The sequence below is a fragment of the Equus asinus genome, chromosome 2 (assembly GCF_041296235.1).
Source record: "Equus asinus isolate D_3611 breed Donkey chromosome 2, EquAss-T2T_v2, whole genome shotgun sequence".
In the NCBI taxonomy this organism is placed as follows: Eukaryota; Metazoa; Chordata; class Mammalia; order Perissodactyla; family Equidae; genus Equus; species Equus asinus.
The window spans coordinates 160,423,056-160,441,426 of record NC_091791.1 but is presented as its reverse complement, the minus strand read 5'-3'; the positions used below and the strand labels follow the sequence as shown (position 1 = coordinate 160,441,426).

The following is an 18,371-nucleotide window of genomic DNA, read 5'->3' as shown; positions in this document are numbered from 1 at the left end:
CCATTACTGGTTTTGCTCCAAAATATGTATGTTTGGAATTATAAGAGAGTCTCTTAAGAAGTTACTGCAGTTATTGCCTTTCTCCACTTATGCACTTCCAGTCTTTTAATAACTGGGAGCTAAAATTCCCTGACCAGTAGTTTTAATTTGCATTAAAAACAGATTTATTATTTACAGAAGCACAAAGAATTTATGGGACTGAAAGCTGCAACTCCAGCTTGGATCTCGCCTAATCATAGCCATGGAATCAATTAACAGTTCATCTGTGAAATGTGATAAAATCTTATGAGATACATATTGCCCAATAACTGAGAATGAGATGAAAGTGTGCTCCATAAGGGTAACGGGGCTTCAGGGTTTTACAATCGCCATTGAATAGATTTCCATTAGAAACTCAGTATTCAGGATGGCCACAAAAAAAAAAAGCCTGTGTCTGAACAGATGATAGAGCATTGAGTAATAAACCTAGCCAGCCATTCCTGCTTTGATTAGTTTCCAACACCCTAGAAAAGGAGGCCATTTATTTAAGTGTTGTTGCTCATGGCAAATGAGTATGTGAGGCTTGGGGGTGGATGGGGGTAGGTGGAGGGAAAGATTGAGTGCAGAGCTATAAATTGCCGCAAAGCTAGTGCCTCCAAGAAGGGCTGCTTGGGAGGCCAGAGGACTCTGGTGTGTAGTGAGCCTCCATGGGGTGGGTCAGGGGCTTCTTAGTGATATCTGGGAATCTACTTCGGAAAACTTGGATTCTTTTCTGACCAGATTGGAGATCATTTTTTAGACCAGAGGTGGTTTTTCATCCAAATCTTGCTATGCCCTCTATTTTGTCTCTTTTTGTACATGGGAGCTTTATATTCTTTTATCATGTCAAGCTTTAAAATGTACCCTTCTCAAAGATCATACAGCCTAAGTCTCTTATTTTACCCTTGAGAAAATTGAGTCTAATGCTGAGTGATTGACCCAAGATTACAAAGCTAATGGATCCCAGAATGAGGATAGAAGTCTCTTGATTTTCCATGAAACACTCTAGAGATTAATTATTCCCAATGGGCTATCTAACTGACAACTGCTAATGCTACAGAATCAATTTGTCATCAGTGTTACGTGTAATCATTAAACTTAAGCTGAAAAGCAAGTAAATGACATGGATTTGAGATGAAGAACAAACTCAAAGTTTTACCTACATATCTTCTTGGAATTATGCATGCTGGTTTTACTACAGATAAGATAGGCCCAGGAGTATCCCCAGGCAAGTTGAATTTCTTGGAAAATTGGCTTGAACAGATAGGTTTTCTGAAGCTTAGGATAAGCCGCAGTGACTGTGAACCGGGGCTCCTATGTTAGAGAATGAACATGTGGGAACCACCCCCAGCGTCCCCTCTCCTCACCCTAATGGGTGTTGATGTTGACAGTTTCTCACCCTCTATCTCACTCTGTTTGTTCTCCTACCTGTTGCAGTTTTGAAACAACAGTAGGATATTTTGGGATGAAGCCAAAGTCTGGTGAGAAGGAGATCACACCCAACTACGTGTTTATGGTGTGGTATGAGTTCTGCAGTGACTTCAAGACGATTTGGAAACGGGAAAGTAAAAGCATATCTAAAGAGAGGTAAGGTTCTAATAAAGTCATTAATACCCCCGTCAGGAGTCTAGGAGACTGCCTCTGAAACCGAACAAAGTGTGCACATTTCACACGTGTCAGTGTTGTCTTTCAGATCAAGTAGACATCGAAGAAGGATTATGGCCTCAGGGTTCATAGGGAAATTCGGGGGAGGATTGCTGTCGGCACAAGCAGATACACTCACGTGATCCGATAAGTTACACTTTCTTAACCCCTTCCAATTACTAGCTAGTAAATGAAAGGGGAGTTGTGCTAATTTGCAACAGATTGCTTCTCTGTGTATTTTCATGTTGGCCCAGGCTAAATGAGGCAGCCTCGCTGTCGCAGACAGTACAGACAAATAAAAGTGAATGCTTTTCCCATTAATATACTGAACTTGCATCAAAGGGAAATCTCTGCGACTCGGGCCACACTTAACACTGTGTTGAAGCCCCGCTCTGGATTTACAGCGCCACTTCTGACTCCCTGTATCCTGCTGAGGACATCAAACTGCGTGCCGCTCGGCCTCATTGCAGCCTCCTGATTTTATTAGTTGGGGGTAGAAGAAAAACCTCGGCTCTGAATACAGGGAGAGAGAGTGTGTATGTGTGTGTTCGTTCTCCTTAGAAAGAGACTGAATTTGGCCCTGTTTATCAGCAAAAAGCATTTCTGTTGATCACTGTTTTGATCAGGTCGCCACTGTGCTACAAAGGGTGTCATGAATTTAAACTTCAAACAGGGCTTGCTACTACTGCAGAACAGATGTATAAGAGTGTCATTCAAAGTGGTGTAGGAGACCAAGAAATTCTACAAATTAAGGAAAATGGTTTATTTAATTATAGCATCTATATCTCACTAAACATTGCGACCTCAAATTCCACAATTCAGTATTTTTGTTCTTTGTAACCAGCAAAATGGCATATACATAAGATATTTAGACACACATACACACACTATACAATAATATGTTTCACCTTAAAAAGCTATTTTTAAAGGGGTCAAACTTTAGAGATGAGTCTCTGAATATTTTCTCAGGGAGTTTTTTCCCTGAGAAAAAGAAAGCTGCCTTTCTTTCTAAAGACGTCAAAGAGCTTTAACAATATTTATCAACACATCTTTCCACCATCACCTCTTTGGGAACATGGAATTAAACTGAGTATATCCATCATACAGATAAACTGAAGCAGAGAAAAGTTGTGACATGCTTTAGAAAATATTGTTGATAGTAACATGAGAAAAAATCCTAAAAATCTTGACACTCAACTCATTGCTATTGTCTTGTAATCGCTTATTTAACCCATTCGGCTAAAATGAGCTCCTGTGGAATAAGTTCTGTGTCCTTTGAGCCTCCTAGAGAAGTGACCAAGGCAAGTGCCTCTCCCTCTGACACGGTAGCAGCTGGCCAGTCAGCTCTCCACATCTACACCTAAAGACCAGGAGATCCAGCAGCGGGCCCTGAATGTACAGCCTTTGCTTAAGATGTTTGCACCTCAGATTTTGAGCATAGTCCTTAGTGAATTTGTCTTTGTAGTTAGAAAGCCCTAAAAAATGGTCCAAAAAAAGAACAGAGAGGGTAATTAATCACTTTGCATTTTAGAAATCTTCTGTTGAAATACTGAACTGTGTTCCAAAATTAGGAGTTTTTCCCTATCAACAGAAGTTAGACCAAACTAACTGTGTGTCAGCAGTTGTGGTGGTATCCAACCGCCCTTCAGAGTAACATTTTCTCTGATTGCTAGCCATAGGTATTTTCAGTGCTGCTTCCTGGGTGCAGCTGGTGAATTACCCACTTCGCACTCTGTAAACCAACACCTTTAAAGGGTCATGACTTCACAGGACCCTTTTCAATTCTTCTCATTTAGCAATTTCAGGGGTCTCTTCATTCCAGCCATGCTTTGTGAGATGGATCACCAAGGTTCCCAACATAAACAACATCTCTGAAAGTTAATGATGGCTCATAAAATATTTTTGGAAGCAGCTTGTTTACAAAAATTCTATTTGTTAAGAAATGTTAGCACGTTATGTGTATTACTGTTCATCCAGTTAAACAAACTGGTTAATATCCAGGGTTTTCTAGTGAAATGAGGATTTTTTAAAATTGTCCCGTATCTCCTAAGGATTTTAGCTTTTAAAATGTTGGAATCATGTATTCATTATGGTAAAATAAGCAAATTAACTTGAATTCTTCTATTATAATTAAATGAGAAAAATATGATTGCTTTATTTTGACATCTGTTTAATGAGGTTTGATGTTGTCATTTTTCATTATACATTTCCCAGAAATACAGTAAATTCCAACAACAGTAAATGTCAGGAGGTTACATAGCATAGTACGAAGACATCCTCAAAAATCAAATTCATAACCAAATGAAAGCCTGATAGCTTGTAATTATTAGGGGAAAAAAACTATAATTTGGGATCTCATCACAAGAAATTTCACCTACTCGACTTTTAGATATATTTGAAGGCCAACCAAACCCCCGAATATCACTGGGAAAAATTAGGATTTTCAAAGGGACACATTCACTTCAAAATGAAGTGGAAGTGTCGAAAACTACTTCAGGCGATTTGAGGTCAGTTTTACGTGGTAGAGGATATTTACTTCTTGTTCTGCTTAGTGTGGTTTCCATGAATACACATTAGCTTGATGCAAACTTGAGCTCACCTAGCCCCATAGCAGGGTAACAACTGCCTGTTGTGAAACCCAAAACAATCTTTAAACATGCAAATGACTGTATAAAAATGTCCAATGTTCTTGTGCCTCGTGAGTAATCAACAAACCCTATCATTATCTGCTGATTAACAGTAGAAGAGCAAGCTACTATACGATGGTATATTAATGGCATAAACTTTCCTTGGCATTTAAACCAATATAGGCAAAATAGCAAACTTCTGTGACCAAGCACAAATCCAGAATGCCCCACTCCCTAGAGCTTTAGTCTGAGACCCACTCAGTCCTCTTGCGACCCTAGTCCCAGAACTCATCCTCCGATGAAATGTAGCAAGTCCTTCTCTTACTCCTTCTGAGTACAGGTAGTGCTCAGTGGTGTAAAAAAGACCTCTACATAGAGAGTTGAAAACCAGCATTTCTGTGCCATTAATTTCCCATGTGCTCTTGGGCCAGTCACTTATTGCCTGGGGCACCCAATTGTCACATCTGTTAAATGTATGTATTGGAATGAAGCAGGAACTAAGTGTTTACTATGATCTCTTCTAGCTCTAAATCTCTATGAATCGAGAAACTACTTTTCTAATATTCTGAGAAAGTGTGTCTTTTATTTCTGAGATAATACCCCTCACCTTTGCTCTTGAGTTCATTAGGGAGTATATTAGAAGATATTTCAAGCCAAGGTCTGGTGGTGAGTAGGGGAGAGATGTGGGGTGAGGGAGAATTTTCATTGCCCTCTTGGAATTAGTAAATGTCTACAGCTACTTGGCCTTATGTCCCCAGTTCTTTTCTTGAACACCATATTTTTTTTTTTATTGATTTTCCTCTGCTCACGTGTGTCCAACATTGCATTTAGTGGTTTACTAAAGTTCATCAAGATTTTTACTCTCAGAGGCAGCTTTGCCTTAATTTTACTTTTTCATGCACTTTTGTATTTGTGCCTCTTGATATCCAAACTTTCAATGATTTTTGTAACACACATTTTTCCACCTATTAAATCTACAGATTATCCAAGCATATGCATTATTGCAAAGAGGTAACTTAATTTTTGCTGCTACCTTTACTGACTATTCTTTATTGTTTTCTGTTTAATTATTCTGGGATATAGGACCCTTCTTTATGAAATTTTCCACCATTTAGGTTTATCTTACGACTACATCCCACATGTCCCACACATGCACAAATAGAGGCCACAAACCACTACTACCCACAAAATGAACTATGAATTTGCAAAAGGTGAAGAAATCCCAGAGGATTCATGTCTCCAGGAATAAAGTCTTGGCGAATAATTCACTTTAAGCCAAAGCAAACCTTAGAAGTGCCATTTAAAAAACCCATAATAGGTAAGTAATGAGTGAATAAGGAATTTGGTGAATTTTGTGTGAAATGCAAATAAGAAATTTCATTTTACACATAACTGTAATTTGCACCATAGGGGAATGGATAGTTACTTTGGTTTTTTAGTTCAGCTAAATACCAATAGGATTTTTGTTTTAAGTATATTACTTGCAGCTATTTGGCTAATTATGTAACTGCCATACCCTTCACAGCAGATACGTCAGAGCTGTTGTAGGGTTATCCCAAAAACTGTTCTCAAAGCTCCCTACTGCTCAGGTCACTTTATGACCAGGAGTTGGGGACTTAGGCTGTCATTCAACCCACAAAAGACCCATTGATTGCAGTGTAGACATTGCAGGAATTCCTCTCTCTATGTGATAAAGTTATTCCTGAAAAAAGCTCCATAAAGTACAATTTTTATTTATTGACTTCTGCTTTCCTGCTGACACACATACATGATCATTACAGTAACTTCTAACAAGTTGACTTTCTTTTCCCTAGCCCTCTGTTAGGTGATTAAATGATTTGTATACACTTAACTGCTAAGAAGCTTCATATTATAAGGGAGCCCTTTAATAAAACAAATAATCACCCCCTAGTTAGTTGGCAAAACACTAAATGTCCCAAAAAGCTAACTTATAAAGAGAACTATCATAATCACGAAGAATCCAACCTGCTTATTTCCCAACCAATGAGTTTAAAACTACTTCTGCAAAATTAAAAATATGTCATGAATAAGGAGAGAGGACAGTAGACTTTAAAATGTTAAGAATTCTAGGATCATTGATTTTAAAACTAAAACACTTCTTTTGACCCTCTTTCCTCTGGAAACTGTCCTTCTGTCTCTCTCCTTTCCCTTCTAGCTTCTTAAAAGAAGAGTTTATATTCATTCTCACTTCTGTCTCCTTAGCACACCCTCCCTCCTTCCTGTATCAGTAAGGATAAAGCCTCACCTGCCATAACAAGGACCAAAATAAACTGCTGCTTAAACAAGAAAAGTTTATTTTACTTTTGCCTAACAATCTGAGTGCAAGTTGTTTAGATGTTGGGGACCCAGGTTCCTTCTCTTTTGTGGTGGCCATCATTCAGGTGTGGTCTGTATTCACAAGGTTGAAGGTGGCTCACATCACATCCACTAACACCACTACGGCTGAGCTCCTGCCGGTAGGAAAGGAGGACACACCCTCTCCTTTCAAGGGCGTGGCCTGGAAGGTACACACATTTCATTGAACAAAACTTAATCTCATGGCTACACACAATGGAAGCCAGGAAACCTTATCTGGGAGCCAAGTGCCCAGCTAAAGACTGATGGGTTCTGTTACTGGAGAGAGCAGGAGAAATGGATGTTGAGACCATTAGCAGTCTTTGCCACCTTTGCTAACCGTGAAATCAAGGGCTCTTTCTAGCTCCTTGCCACTACTAGCTTTTGACACTTATAATAGTTTCTTCCACCTTGAGATGCCTTATTGCCTTGATAGTATTCTGGGTCTCTTTCTGCAAAGGTGACCACTCCTCCTCCGTCTCCTTCATTAACTCCCCTTTTTCTCCTATTCCTTAAGTGTGGACTTTCCTCAAGGTTCAGATCTCAGTGTTCCTCTTTTCTGCTCAATACACTCTCCCTAGCTAGTCCCAACTATTTTCACAGCTTCACTTAGCACCTCTTTGCCAAGGCCTCTTCTACTCAGAGCAACCTCTTAGTTCTAAGTCTTAGACTCAGATCTCCTACTGCACGTTAAACGTTTCCACAGGATGACCAGCCTTCATCTGCAATTCAGTGTGTCCCAAGTAGAATATATTCTGTCTCAACTGAGGCCCACTCCTCTTAGCTTCCATGACTTTCAGTTGCACCACTATCCTTCTAGTAGCAAAGAAGCAGGCTGGAAACTCAAATCATCTTTTATGCTACAAGATTCATTTTCCACCTATTGCTGACTGCTCGGTTTTGCCTTCTTGGTGGTTATTCTTCTTTACCCTGTCTTCACAATGATTCTGCCCTAGTTCGGGACCTCATCGCTCACCTACATTATTGAAACATCTTTCTAACTATTCTCTTTGCCTATTGTTTTTCTATTTCCTCTTCAACGTCCCTTAATATTGCATCCAGTTGTCTTTCTAAAACAGAAGTTAGATCACATCTATTTCTTTAAGCATATTCTGGTTTTATTTCTAGCACTGATGAAGTAAAGGGAAGAGAATTAGCCGTGATTGGTACTTATATTTGTTAAGTATTGCTGAGTCGTTCAACAGCCCTAAAAAGAAGGTGTATTGTTATTTCACAGATAAGCATGGAATGGCCAATGTCACAGTTTCACTAGTAAGCAACAGAATGCAGGATAAAGACCTAGGTCTTATTTGATGCTAAAGCTTGAGCTCTTTTGAGTATTCCATATTCCCTCCCAAAGTAGAGCATGAGCCTCCAAAAACTTGCCCTTAACTCACTTTCCAACTTCATTTCCCATATCCTCATCCTCATTCCACATGTACCCACCATGGGGACTCACTGTTTCTCACACCGGCACGTTCTGGCCTTGTGTTGTCATTGAATGATGCCTTTACACTGCATTATCCCTGGTTATTTCCTGCTGGTCAAATTATAGTCATCCTTTAAGGATTATGTCCAAATCAGTTTCTCTTGAAATTTTCTGAAATACCCCGAAGAAGAATAACTACCTCTTCTTCTGGTCTCAGACAGCATGTTTTTCTTACCATCCTTTAGCACTTCATTCATTCCAACCTGTTATTTTAGAAGTCTGTGTGTCTTTTTCCACCTCTGGGACATAAACCTGTTCCTTGTTGCATCTTTTATGGTGCATCCTCCAGCACAGAGCCTAATAATTGTTTATTGATGTAGAAAGGACTTCACAACGTAGTATGACATGATATTAAGTGAACATTGAAGATCCTGGGTGGTGTAGGAGGTTGGAGGAGGAAATGATCCCAAAGAAATGTGGAGGCTTAGGGAAGGTTTGGGGAAGATATTTAGCCCTAAACAGAACGTCTCTGGGCAGAAAGTTGTAGAGAGGACTCAGAAGCCAGTGGGGGAATATTAACAATCAGTCGCTCTCAAATCTGGCAGGTCTTCCAAATCACCTGGAGAGCTTTGTAAAAAATAAATAGATCTACAGAATGAGAATCCCAGGGGATGGAGTCTAGGGAGCTGCAGTTTTAGAAAGCTCCCCACAGAGGTGGCAGAGCAAGAATTCGTTTTGTTTGGTGGTTTCAATAAATGCCTTGGCCTCACTCATCCCTTGCTTAAATATATTGGGTCAGCTTTGGAGGTGGGAGGGAGAAGGATACCTCCCCAGTGATTCTTACTACATTCAGCCAAGTTTAGGAACTGCTAGACATAGGTGATCTTGAAGATCTCTTCCAGCCCTGATTTCCTGTCATTTTACATTGGAAATTTGCAGGGAATTCAGCTACATAGAGAAGAAAGGGGTAAGGACATCTTGGAGATCGCATGGCAAAGGCCTGGACTTGGGAGACTCAAACACACATTTTGGAGGAATCATACTGTGTGATTTCTGGGGCCAGCCTAACTGCGATCTTTTCTGTGCATCCTTCCCTGAGTGCTCGGTCCACATCGTCTCTCATGTATTTGCATTTTGCATTCCCAAAATATAAATTTGCAGCAGTTAGCTTGATTTACACACATGTGTAAAGATTATCTATTATGTGTTAAGTGCTGTACAAGCTTTGAGACCCTGTTCTGTAAGAATTTAATCTAGTGATCACATACTGCCTCCTTCACAAAGCTTCCCCAATCTCTGTGAGCTCTCTTCCCTCCAAAGTTCTTAGGGGTTACTGACTTTTCAATTTTGGAGTTAGTGACTTCTTTTTCATTTATTTAGTTGTAAACATTTTCTCTCTTAAATAAATTGTAAACCCTAGAAGACCAGGGCCGTATCTTGTACTTCATTTCTCTCTAGCACCTTGTAGTTCCTTAACGTATAGTAGGTGTTCAATTAATATTTGTTGAACAAATAAGCAATCGCTGTTTTCTTTTGCCACGCTGAAATTGATTATAGAATTTGCTGTCTGCTGCTGATAGATGAGACATCCTATTTATTTGTATTTTGGTGGTAGAATTCTCCAAATATATCCCATATGGGTTGCCTTTGCCCAAGCATCTGAAATCTTATTAGCTTTGTTAAAGAGGATAGACATGATCAGAACAAGGAAGATTAGTTAATGGGGTAAAAATAATTACCTTCTCTGTTCTTGACTGTATTACTTTCAATTTATCTTAAAAGAAAAAAAGCTAGAGAAAAACAAGGAAGTGAAGATTCTTGGGATTCGTGGCTGTGCCAAGCCTCAGACCTCTTTGGAGCTCAAATAAGAACCTTAAAGAGCATCTGTCCACACTCTATTTGCCTAGCTTGGCAGACAGCAATGGAAACCCAAAGTAAGTCTCCTTCATTCAGCTAGAATATTTCTAAATTGCTTATCTGTGGGACTCCTGACAGCTCCCGCCTTGCGCATAGAATAGGTGGAATAGGGGGCTGCCTGGGTAGTATGATTTGAGGGGCGCCGGCAGGGCTGCCTGCCCATACAATCTCGCCTGTCTGCTCACCCTTTTTGTTTTAGTCACCCATGCAAACAGGCTCTGATCAGTTCAAGTTTTTGGTGAGATTCAGTAGGCAGTACAGGTTTCAAAACCCAAAAGGAGTGCAGGGGGTCGAGGGGTTGGCGTCTACAGGCACTTGCATGTCTTCATTATCAGAATTGGAAGGCTCTTCCAAAGATTAGCCGTGCCTTGCAATTAACTTTGCAGATTTATGACCCAGGGCTGACTTCAGTTTCTAAGCTGCCTCCCAGACACCTCTCCCTGAACAAGGAAATACAATGCTGTTACCTTTCACTCTGCACCTAAACCGCCGGGTGGCGCGGGGTGTTTCGTCTACCGAGTGCAGAGTGATGGGGTTTAACTGATCAAGCATTCCAGGGCAAATCCAGGGACCCTCCTACTTCCACTCCCCTGTGGCCTGTGGGGAAGCTCTGCAAACGGAAGCGGCCTTTGTTCTGCAATTAATCATTTAGAGTCAAAGTGTGTTTGGGTACTACAAGTGATAGCCCGCAAAAACTATGAAGGGACTGATTGTGTGGCTGGTGAAATTCAGTCTCGAAGAGAACTTCCTTCATTGTAAATAGAAAAATATCTTAGGAATGGGATAGGGAAAATTGTCAGATTTAGGAAGTAGAAGTGATGGGCTCATTTATCATGGAATGACTTGTAGAGACTAGATTCTGGTGTGTGAGGAGTTAAGTCTTTTAAGTCTAAAACCTGTGTTACTTTCCTGCTGGTCTGTCTTACCATGGCTGCTAGTGAGACTGATCTGGAGGGCCTCGGGGTGGAGGGGTAGTCAGGGTCAAGGGGCAGATTCTAAAGAGAGAAGAAGCATGGAAGAGTGCATCTGTCCAAGTATGTAGGCCTGTTAGCCTGCCTGAGAGAAATGATTTTGGGGTTACCCATTATTTCATATTGTCTACGGCTCTCTTCCCTGAGTTTTATTTTCATACCCTTTGGAAACATTCCACATAGACTAGTCAATGATGCTTTCATGATCTGCTGCAGTGAGGAAGACGTTTCCTTTTACATTGAGGAGTTAATGAGTTTGGTCTTTGCATTGTTTATACTGACAGCAAAGAGTGACTTACTCATTTCTTTGACTTTCATAACTCTTACCCATGTGTAATAGTTATATCAAGAATTCAAAAGTACCTAGTGAGGGAGTGTTTTCCAGCTGCATAGAAATAAGGGAGATGCCCCTGGCACGTCTCCATGGTTGCATTTACTTATTTAGAAACAAAGCTGCATGTGAGCCCCCTTTCCCCTGGCTATGGAGAAACAACCTGACTCAGTGAACTGAGGACAGTACCTTCTGGAGACTTAAGGAATATCAGAAGACCTGAACAAACTCCACAGAGCTCACAGAGAGCCCTACTTCTAATATCCAGACTACTAGGCAATGACTGGAGGATGGCCTGACATAGCTATGTCCTTCTAAAAGCACAACATTAAGGACAATCCCTATGATGTTAATTCCATCTCTGCTTCAGGTAATTGTAATGGGGAAAGTTATCAAGATGTTGCCCTCAACCTTCTCCATCTAAAGTACTGTAAATCATGTGGTATTGAGCTTTCTTAAGCAATAAAGCCACTTCCACACCTCCCCAAAGTCTCTTTGTATAGTATTCTTTGTTCCTTGGTCTGATGCCCCTTAGTTCAAGGCTACAAGGAGATCATGGCAAAGGAGTGAAGACGCAGTTGATATTTCATCTTTGCAGCTTCTTATACTCCTTCTCTGACTTTTTCTTCTAAAGGGAGACCATAAAAATGTCATCATTTTCTTATAGAAGAAGCTGTCCCTAATAATGATTAGTAAAGCCAACCTCATTGGATAGTCAGACTGGCAAGTTCATTATTTTACAAACGTGGTATCCAGTAGGTGCCAACTCCTTTTCCATCCCACAAAAAACTTCTTCACCATTCAAAGGTCTCTAGGCCAAAATTTACTGGGCCATTGATAAAGGCATGTTTTTCTCATGTTGTTTTGTTGACCATGTTCCTCCATGTATTTCAGAATCATCACCAGAATGAAGAGTTCTTATACTTGCTAGAGAGATTCCGGTTTAAGTTTTAGGATGTGTCTAATGGTATAATGGTTTGGATCTTCAGCTTTTATTAACCTTTTCAGGGAACTTGGGGGTATTCCCTGTGGTGTGCTGACTTAGAGGTCCATTACTATAGGTGTTGGCACACAGAGGCTGCTTTTTCCTTTTCTAGACTATTTTGACCTCTTCTCTTTAGTGTTGAGTGATACTACGTCTTCTTTAAACAGATTCACATTACAGCTGGTCAGATTTCATGCTTTGACCAACATGCATTCCGTGAACTATATTCCTTGCAATGCCTGCCTTTTCTTTATCCACTGACGTTTACAAAGCCATTGACTTTGAACGTCCAGTGAAGATGTGTACATGGTCTGGGTCATGCACCGATTAATGTTTTTAGGTCACAGTGTACTGGATGTCTGATAGAGCTTCCTCTTTGAAGCAAGTAGCATTATAAGCAAAAATTTTACTTCTGTACTCCCAAAAGTCCCTTCCTTGGTCCTGTTGTCTACATTGCAGAAGAGTGATTTACTAACAAGTATGCCCTGGTAATATTACAAGATTGTATATTTTCCACCTGCTGAAGTGAATTCATCATTATCATTTAAGAGAATTTCTAACAGATTTCACCAATAGGTGTTTAAAACATAATGGCATTTTGTGGGGGCTATTTACCCATTTTTTCTTCATTTTTTTTTAAAGACTTTATTTTTTTAGAACAGTTTTAGGCTTACAAAAAAATTGAGAAGGAGGTGCAGAGATTTCCCATATGCCCCGTGTCTCCACACATGCATAGCCTCCCCCATTATCAACATTACTCATCAGAATGGTACTTCCTTTTTTTTTTTTTAACAAAAGATGAACCTATATTGACACATCATAATCACCCAATCACCCAGAGTCTGTGGTTTACCTTAGCGTTTGCTCTTGTTGGCATACATTCTGTGGGTTTGGACAAATGTATAATGACATATATCCATCATTAGAATATCATACAAGGTACTTCCACTGCCCGAAAAACCCTCTGTGTTCTGCCTATTCATCTCTCCCCCTTGCCTCACAACCACTGATATTTTTGTTGTCACCATAGTTTTGCCTTTTCTAGAACATTTACTCATTTTTAAACACTAAAATGAACCCCACTCCTTAGAGTGTAGACCCCCAATCTGAGCCATGATTTGAGATCAGTTCTGTCCAGACACCAGTTAATTACCTACATGACTTTCTTTTAATCAAAAATATAAGCTAACCTCATACTTCAGAGTTATTCAGAAGTTAATAGGCTGACAGTCTTGTTACAATTCATACAGATACTCAGAATGGGAAAGAAACGGAAAGGGAAAGAGCAGATGATCAACAACAACAAAAAATGTTAACTGCAGTCACAATTAAATTGGGAGTAACCTTAGGTGAGATCCATTTCATTTTTATTTTGAGGTTATTAAAAGCAAAGCAAAGCAAGCAAATAGAAATTGGAAAGTAGAATAGGCCCAAATCAGGAATATCATGCAAAATTCCAAGCAAGACCATAAAGAAATGAATCATAAAGAAATGTGGCTGATTCCTGCCTTTATGAGAGGAAGGTAAGTGGGGGCTCCAGTGGGCACTTATTTTTTCACCTTTTGGCTCATCTAGATCTGTCCCCCCAGTGCCTGTCTGTGAGTGTTTGCCAGAGACTGTTGACCTCACAGGCTTAGGACATATCTGGAAAGTACCAAGCAGAGGAGAGTGGTAGAACTGGCCGTGTTTTGATTTTTAAACATTTGATATTTTATTAGAACCCAAAAGCTGGAATCTGATGGCTATGGCTGTCAGAAGAATCATCCTTTTAAGAGTCTTTGTTGTCTTCATCAGTTGACTATTTCCAAGATATTCTTGGACAATTGTTTAGGGAGACTTGTGTTAGCTATCATTCTCCTGGGAAGGAAGGTTGTTTATTTTTTCCTCTTTCCCCCTCGGAGCTTCAGTGGGTTCTATTAAATTCCATTCGCAGAAGTTTTGCAGCTTTTCCTTTTTTTTTTTTTTTGTTTTGAACAGCAGAGCTCTTTTCGTTCAAATGAAAACATACATGAAACTCCAATATATAAAACAGGTAAAGTAAAGCCTTTCTGGTTGAAGCAGGGCTTGCAGATGGTGGAATCTAGAAGGTTCCCCAACTCTTCCTCCTCTCCCCGAGACATCTTTGCTGAATGTTAAGGCTTTTTGGAAGACAATTTGAAAACACTGCTCTAAAGTATTGGTTTCTCCAATAGTGACAAGGAGTGTAAAACAGCATGAACGCTCTATCTACCCCACCTCCTCAGTATCTCACAGATCTCTTGATTGGCTGATGTGCTTAATTCCTGTGGTCAAAAATGAAGGCACTCCTGTTGTTCTAAACTTCATGATATTTCAGTATATTCTGCCTTGTCCACCATGAATCAATGAAACACTGGATGTCAAAAAAATAAAGATATTCTGCCTCTTCAATCTCATATTGCTGGGTTCTGAATTGGTCTGCTTGATCTGTGAGCATATAAATGTGGCCTGTGGACAGTCCAAGTACACCCAGTTTTGAGTTCTTCCAGAAAGTGAGGATGTAACAGTGGAGAACCTAAGTCTCTAAGTGGAAGGGCGTGTCATTCTTTGGAATGCTAAGTTCACGTAGCTGCTTTGTGACCCCAACTCTCTGATGGGTTAAAGAAAAAGTATGATATTGTGTATTACCTGGCTGTTTCCATTATTAGCATGGGAACAGTGTTCTCTTGCACCTATCTGCATTCTAAGCAGAAGCAGAAATCCCTCCCTAGGTGGTTCTAAGGTTCTAATGTGAAACCAAGGTTGCAAATCACTTCTATAGAGTAAGGACTGAGCAGGAACATCAGAAGGCTTGCGTCCCTATCCCATCTCATACTTGTTTCTTTCCTCAGTAGACTTTGGCAGCAGCTGAAATTTACTGAGGCCTTTAATAACTCCTTAGAAAGCATACGCGTTATAATGAGAAAGAAGAAAAGATAGAGTTTTCAAAAGTCAATATGACTGAGGCATTTATGAATTAAGAAGTTATTTTCTTTCTCTAACTTGTTTGTATGGAATTTTTTTCCCTAAATTTCAGAATTTTTTGGAAGAGGTGCCATGTAACCTTTGAGATCAAGTTTAGGTATTTGCCTGTGGGCCATCATGAACAATCATGTGTGATACTCCTGAGTAAATATTTAGACCAGAAACAAAAATAGAAGCAATGTCTAGGCTCGAACCAAAAACGAGTCCAAAACAATGGAGCCAAGGAGGAGATTGAGTATGTATGTAGCTAGAAATTATCTAACCAGCGAGTTCTCTACCTTTTAAGCGAGAGAGGCAAATTGCAGACATGGAACCAGTTGTATAACCTCCCTGAGTCTCAGTCTCCGTGTGGGCCAAGTCTTAGGAACCCTGGCATGCATGCATAAGTAGACATGTATAAATATTTAGCACATTTAGCCCATTTGGGTGGCCTATTTAGGACTCAACCAGCTAATCAATAACTGGAACTAGATTTTTAAATGTTTTTACTTTTTATTCCCAAGGATAAATGCAAAAGATATTCATTCTACAACTCCGCATATTTACTAAACCTTTAGACTTGCTTAAGATGGGGGAAAGAAGCTGTCAAGGCACGTCATTCATTTGTCACTTAGGTATTTGCTAACAACTGACTTGTGCATGGCACAGTGCTAGATATAGGCAAAGGGAGGAGACCCAGATATGCTTAATGCAGGATCATTGTCCTCAAGTGGTCCCAGGGGTTTCAGGGAAATAGGACACCTATACAGTCCTAAGATGAAAAGTCCTAAGTGCCTTGAGAGAGGCACAAAGTGCCCTTTCACTTGCGAAAAGAGCAATCACTTCTGGCTAAGAGAGATGAAGGAAGCTTTCATGACTTTGGCACTTAAGCTGGTTCTAGAAGAATGGGAAGAATTCAAACACATGGAAATGAGTAAGAAAGTCATTGAGGGAACAGTAAGAGCAAGATGCGGAGGTGAGAAAAGCTTTGTGAAAGAACAGGGAGTAGTTTGGCTGAGACTGGATGTGAGGTGAGGGAGGAAATGACACTTGATAAGCAATTGTATGTAATATTTTCTTTAATTTTCACAGCAATTGTGTTATTTAGGTATGGTGTTATTTCTACTTCTAACAGATGAGGAAATTGAGGCTCAGAGGGGTTAAGTGGTTTTCCCAGGGACAATATAAAACCAGACCTGGGTCTGAAAGGTAAGATAGACAGGTAAACTAAATTTAGAACAAGGGGAGCTTTGATTGCCAGGGTAAGGAATTTGAATCATAGACTATGGTTCAAGGGTCGGCATGCTACAGCCTGTGGGAAAAACCTGGCTCACTACCAGTTTTTGTAAATAAAGTTTTATTAGAACACAGCATTGTGTTGCCATTCATTCATATATTTTTTATGGCTCCTTTCACGCTACAATGGCAGAGTTGAGTAGTTGCAGACACCGTATCGCCGGCAAAGCCTAAGATATTTACCTTTACGGAAAGCTTTTGCTAACCCCAGCTATAGCTGATTGGAAGTCAATGAAATTTTTTGAGAAGGGAAGTGATGTTTTTAGATTTAAGCATTTTTAATTGAGACCATGTTCATCAGGATGGATTGGAGGGAACTAGATCATTTAGAAGACTTTCAGTTGTCTGGGCTCTCATCCCTGCATTCCTGGACTATCACAGTAGCCTTCCGACAAGTCTCCCAGCCAAAACTTCGAAGTTGAAAGAGTCCAGACAGGCAGCAAAAATGAGGGAAGTGTGCTGGGTATAAGAAACCAGCTGTGCGAACAGCTGACAGATGGCGCTGCCTGACACCCTCAGGACTGTGGGTATGATAGGGAGTGACAGGAAGTTCTACAAACTGAGATGCTGCTGCACAGAAATGTCACTTGATGCTGCCATACCTTCCAATTTTATGAGAGGTCAGAACTTTGAATTCTTATGGGAAGTCTCTGCATCTACAGATGTTAGCAACTGATTTAAATTTATTTAAACCCTTTGAGATTGATCACACTGCAGACCTCCAGTTTGCAGTCTTTTCCCACGTAATTGCCAGGACGCTGATTCTGAGTGAGTGGAATGCCATCAACAGCAGCAGCTTCTGTAGCTCCTTCAGCAGGCATGACACTTTGCCCAAGAATTTGAAGAACATTTTTGAGAAGTAGACTGACAGACAGACAGACCATCTATGGTCAGGTCAAAGCAGTTTTTAAGACCTACCTATATGCTCTGTCATTCCAATGTACATAACATAGCTAGATTGTCAGAATATTTAAGCATTTGTTTCTTATCATAGGTATGATATACAAAAGCAGCTGAAAAACAGCCTTGCCTTATAAAAGTGATGTGCACTCTAATGTTAGGGACATATAGAGAATGTAGTGAGAATTTGGTTTGCTAAATCTCGGGCTAATAGCAGTAGTTGATTTGGTTTGCTTTCAGGACTCATCTAAATGATACTACTGCAAGATAGGAACTAGCTAATAACTCTACTTGTTTCATTTATGGTCATAAACTTTACCATGGATTCTTAAAGATCTCTGTGATGGAAGATTCCATAGTGATTATCCTTTATTGATCACTTGCTATATACCAGGTATACTAGATATTTTACATATATGCATTCATTTAATCCTCACAATAATACCATGTGGTTGATATTAATCTCCATTTTATAGATAAGGAAACTGAAGTTTACAGAAGTTAATTAACTTGCTCCAAATTTTCTAGTAACTGGCAGAGTTAGAATTGGAATCCGGCCTACCTGATGCTGAAGCTGCTTGCCACCAAGCTATGGCTTCTCGCAATCCTTTATGATTTTCAAGAGTGCCCTGTGAAAGGGGGGCATAATAATTGATGAGACTATTGGGAGAAGAGCAGGATAGTACCGCTGAGGTCACAGTTGTCCTGGGAAGCCTGGGGTATATATGACTGCCTGTAGTCTGTACAACAGACACTGGCTAGTACGAAAAGGTTTGCAATGGGGATAGGACCTTAGGTTGGCTCCCATTCCCTCTGCCTCTGTATCTCCAACCACCATCACCACCCCAGATATCCAGCAAACATGAAACGTGGTTGCAGGGATGCGGGAATTGGGGAAAGTGATGCTGAGTGGGAGCACGGTAGAAGACCAACTCTG

At 40.2% G+C, this 18,371-nt stretch overlaps 1 protein-coding gene across 4 annotated transcripts in view; it reads left to right on the top strand.

Annotated features, from left to right (window-relative positions):
• The window catches only part of FMN1 (formin 1), a 340,681-nt gene that overhangs the window by 314,152 nt on the left and 8,158 nt on the right, over positions 1 to 18,371 (top strand). For 2 of the 4 annotated variants that reach the window (XM_070503784.1, XM_070503796.1), the window contains one exon: positions 1,456 to 1,605. In XM_070503784.1, the coding sequence (XP_070359885.1) occupies positions 1,456 to 1,605 (150 nt within the window). Of the gene's footprint in view, positions 1 to 1,455; positions 1,606 to 9,855; positions 10,118 to 18,371 lie in introns of those variants that run through there. The other 2 variants (XM_070503780.1, XM_070503791.1) reach the window with 2 other exon arrangements.